The 2152-nt window shown below is 32.7% G+C and overlaps 1 protein-coding gene across 1 annotated transcript; it reads right to left on the reverse strand.

The window, feature by feature from the left end:
• Positions 1-753: 753 nt before the first annotated feature.
• LOC113359270 (E3 ubiquitin-protein ligase MBR1-like) lies at positions 754-1524 on the reverse strand. The gene has a single exon (XM_026602934.1). The coding sequence runs from the start codon at positions 1522-1524 to the stop codon at positions 754-756; it is 771 nt and encodes a 256-aa protein (XP_026458719.1).
• Between the last annotated feature and the right edge of the window lie 628 nt (positions 1525-2152).

Raw genomic sequence — 2152 nt, forward strand, 5'->3', positions numbered from 1 at the left:
AAATGATTCTCTATTTTAACCTTGTTATTATATTAAAATAACAAAATCTACCTTAAATATTTATTTATGTACACTTATTTGACTAATCAAATTTTTATTAATTTTTGTTATAAAATAATAATTACAACAACAATAATAATAATAGCATATAAAAGTAAAAATTAAAATTAAAATAAAATTAAAATATTAAATGATTAAAATATGAATAAGAATTATTATTTTTTTATCTTTATTTAAATAAATTATTCTTTTCATTAAATAAATTATTTCAATAATGTTCAAAATAAAAAAAAAAACATTTTATTGTTAATAAATGTAATTTAAAAACAATTTTTAAACCATGTCTATTTTCGTCATTAGCCACATCATAAACACTTTAACATGATAATTTACCAAACAGAATTTACAGTTTGTTAGTTCCACAACACTTTACATATTATCATTTACCAAACGTTTGACTACTTTATTTTTAAAGCACAACACAACAACGCACATCCCAGCATAATAGAAAAGCATTTTTGTAAAACTCACGGCAATAACAAATTAGATTTATATATTAACTTTGTTCCCTCCCGAAATGACCGCACCTCCCACAGAAAAAGCTGAACAGCTATTACGCGAGTCAATTTCCCATGACAGTATACCCTTTCTCCGATTATCATTATCTTGAAACCATAATAATAGTTTTCCTTAGTGCTAGTCGTATTATCACATTGTTAAGGTTTGTACCATGAATTATATCTTCTGAATTCCCTATAATTCTAACATGGCCAGGTCTTGTTCAGTTTCAGGAACCATGCATGTCTGCGCCATCTCAGTGTTGTTTTCGTCATTTTCCAATATATTATTTGCAATATCACCGGCATTAAGATTGGCTTCAGGAACGATAGATTCAAGAAGATTAGAGCGACAGTAAGGACAAGTAGTATGAGAAAGTAACCAATCATCAATGCATTTAGTGTGAAAAGCATGGTGAGATGGTAATAATCTCAACATATCTTCGTCTTCGTAATTATTTAAACAAACAGCACAGACTGTAGAGTGTATTACATTTTCTTTATTCTTAACAGCAGCGTAGTCGGATTCCTGAATTTTTTCGATCATCTTTGAATCAAGTCCTTTTTCCGTTGCTCCTCCTGTAGTAGTATGGTAGCCATTTGCATGCACAGCATATATGTTTGGAGAAGAAAAGTCTTCGAATTCAATCATATTATCACGGAGATCTGAAATAATTTGCTCCATAGCACGAAGTTGTCTTAGCTCATGATCTCTAGTCATATTATGACGGTCATCCGAAAAAATTTGCTCCATATGAGGGTAATGTCGTGGCTCATCTTTTCTGGGCCAACAAATACCATCACAAGCAAAAACGAGTACGAGTGCTATGAGCGATGCGACTATAACCCAAATGATAAAGAAGTCGAATATGAATATGCTATCAAATGGAGTATCATTATTGCTTTGTGCAGAGGCTTGTGGTAGGAATAGTAGTAGTATCACCAACAGAAGGTTAAAATTCTTCATGTGAATATGCAGAGGTTTCCAGATAGGATTGGTTTCCGTATAACCTGATATCAACTAAAAAAAAAATTAAAAAAGAAGCTAAACTTGCAAGTCCAAAAACAAGAATTTTAATTCCTTGGATGAATTTCAGACAATAAGAACCGAAGTAGCCAGAATCCCAAGACAATTCTAACATAATCAACTCAGAATTCCAATATAACTGAGTAATCTAATATAACCAGACTAGGGAATGACGCGTGCACAGTGGGACGATTAAGAGCACGAGCACAAGTTTTGTTGCTTTTGTTATTCCTAAAGTCCAATCCCTTTCATGGAGAGAAAAGTGTTGTTTTCCCTGTTATAATCATGCGGTCCACAGAATTTCCAAAACCTAATAGAGTTTGTGACTAAATTTAATAGAGTTCGTATGGTGGGACTAAACTGACCATGTCCCTACTAGACAATAGAAGAAGAATTCAGTCGGCTCCGTTATTTGTATGATTATGTTTTCTTTTTCTTTTAATTCTAGTAGGTATTAACTTGTAGTTGTACTAATCCCCAAGTGAAAGGCGGGGCTCCGCCCTTGTCACCACCGTTTTTGGTAGATATTTTCTGACGATGCCAGCAGGGGGATCTGCATAACCAGCCA

This window comes from Papaver somniferum, chromosome 3 (assembly GCF_003573695.1).
Source record: "Papaver somniferum cultivar HN1 chromosome 3, ASM357369v1, whole genome shotgun sequence".
NCBI lineage: Eukaryota > Viridiplantae > Streptophyta > Magnoliopsida > Ranunculales > Papaveraceae > Papaver > Papaver somniferum.

Coding starts and splice junctions, on each gene's coding strand:
- LOC113359270 (XM_026602934.1), bottom strand. CDS start 1,524: ATGAAGAATTTTAACCTTCTGTTGGTGATACTACTACTATTCCTACCA.